Source organism: Monopterus albus, unplaced genomic scaffold (assembly GCF_001952655.1).
Source record: "Monopterus albus unplaced genomic scaffold, M_albus_1.0 scaffold79.1, whole genome shotgun sequence".
Classification (NCBI taxonomy): Eukaryota; Metazoa; Chordata; class Actinopteri; order Synbranchiformes; family Synbranchidae; genus Monopterus; species Monopterus albus.
The window spans coordinates 2,177,846-2,179,476 of NW_018127959.1; the positions used below are offsets into that span (position 1 = coordinate 2,177,846).

Genomic DNA, 1,631 nt, shown 5'->3' on the forward strand with positions numbered 1-1,631 from the left:
GTCCTAGTGGAATTCTATGTCTTTGTAAGTGGTGCTGTGTTAAGTAAGCTCTTTCTGTTGTAGTAATTGCTGTCATTTTACGTGTTGTGTTTTTGTGTGCTAATGCAGCTGGGTTGATGTTTGACGTAGTAACGTCATGTATACTAATTTGTTTTCCATGTTATCTGTTTACAGTTACAAGTATAGTATAAGGATAAACTCCATAAAACAAGAAAAGCAAGCCTTGTGTGGAGCTTGTCACGAAAGTAGGCGTGTATCGAGGACAGCACAACTGTTCTGAAGTTACTTGGACTGTCTCGTCTCTCAGAGTTAACAATGGTAACAAGAACCAAAGACCAACAGTTGGGTGAGACCAGAACCAGGACCAAGTTGGATGGACAATAGAGGGATGATGTTTTATTGAGAAGCACACTGTAGACATGGGGAGCACCTTAATATGTGAACATCACATCACCATAAAACATTGAAAAACTCAAAGAACAGACCTCCTGCCCCACACGGACGTTGTCGCAAACCCCTTCACTGTCCCCTGCTGGTACTGCATGATCACAGATGGGTGTGTAGACAACTCTTACATTGTCTGGGAGATTGTCATGTGTTAAGGTTACTTTGGAAGACAGCCTCTGTCATAAATTACACATTTCAGAAGATCATTAGATAAATAGATATAGACAAGAATATCACAAAATCACGAGGAAAGGTGTAATGTCTCAAAGAAAAGTTAAAAATCAATGAGAACACAAGGTGAGAAGCAAAAGCACAATTTGTCTGTGGCAAATAGACAACTTACATTGTATGCATCTTTAATCAACTGAACAACGTTGCTAGAATCTGACGACAGAACTCCCACCTCTGATTTAGGAATCATTTTGGAGAGTTGCTGGGACACGACATAAGGTAAAATGAGAAATCAGAGTAAGAATATAATATAACAGTTATTATATATTATATAATAAAATCAAAATATAAATAATATAAAATGCAAGCTACATTTTCCTTACCTTGTACACATTTTCCACATTTTTTGTCACTGCAAATATTGGCTGAATATTGTTTTTTTCCAGTTGCACTGCTAGTTGCCCAACAGACGGGTAGTCCTGCACACGGTGAGAGAAAGCAATTACATTTTGTAAACCTCATGTCTAGCATCACTGCAAAATGGAGTGCAGCACAATAATCATTTTATCTAGATGATTTTGTTTTCATAATTGTTGGAAGCCATAATTTTAAGGGCTGCAACCCCTTTAACTGTCCGTTTCCTTATGTGATTCGATACATACCATCTCACTGCTCTTGGCATAAAGGTTGTTTTCAATGTGGCATTGTTCATCATTGGGCTCCAGTATGCCAGCCAGTTTTCCATCCCCAGCCATGTGGAATCCATCGTCGGTGGTCAGCACAATTAGCCGAGTGCTGCTCTTCCGCCAACCTATTTTGCCCTAAACAACAATATATGTTGAATATGTCTGTGCAGATTCTCAGTCATCCAGGTCATAGTAAACTGAAAAAACTTGGACTAGATTTCTAGGTCGAAGACGTTTCACCTCTCATCCAAGACGCTTCATCAGTTCTGACTGACTGGTGTTGAGCCAGAGATATTTATCCCCCTCGGTGGTGTTTCAGTCCTTTGA

General features: G+C 39.4%; 1 protein-coding gene across 1 annotated transcript in view; it reads right to left on the reverse strand.

Moving 5' to 3' along the window:
* The window catches only part of LOC109963778 (integrin beta-2-like), a 25,130-nt gene that overhangs the window by 8,331 nt on the left and 15,168 nt on the right, over window positions 1-1,631 (reverse strand). Inside the window, 4 exon segments of the mRNA XM_020606618.1 lie at window positions 486-623; window positions 791-880; window positions 1,002-1,097; window positions 1,281-1,439. Coding sequence (XP_020462274.1) covers window positions 486-623; window positions 791-880; window positions 1,002-1,097; window positions 1,281-1,439 — 483 coding nt within the window.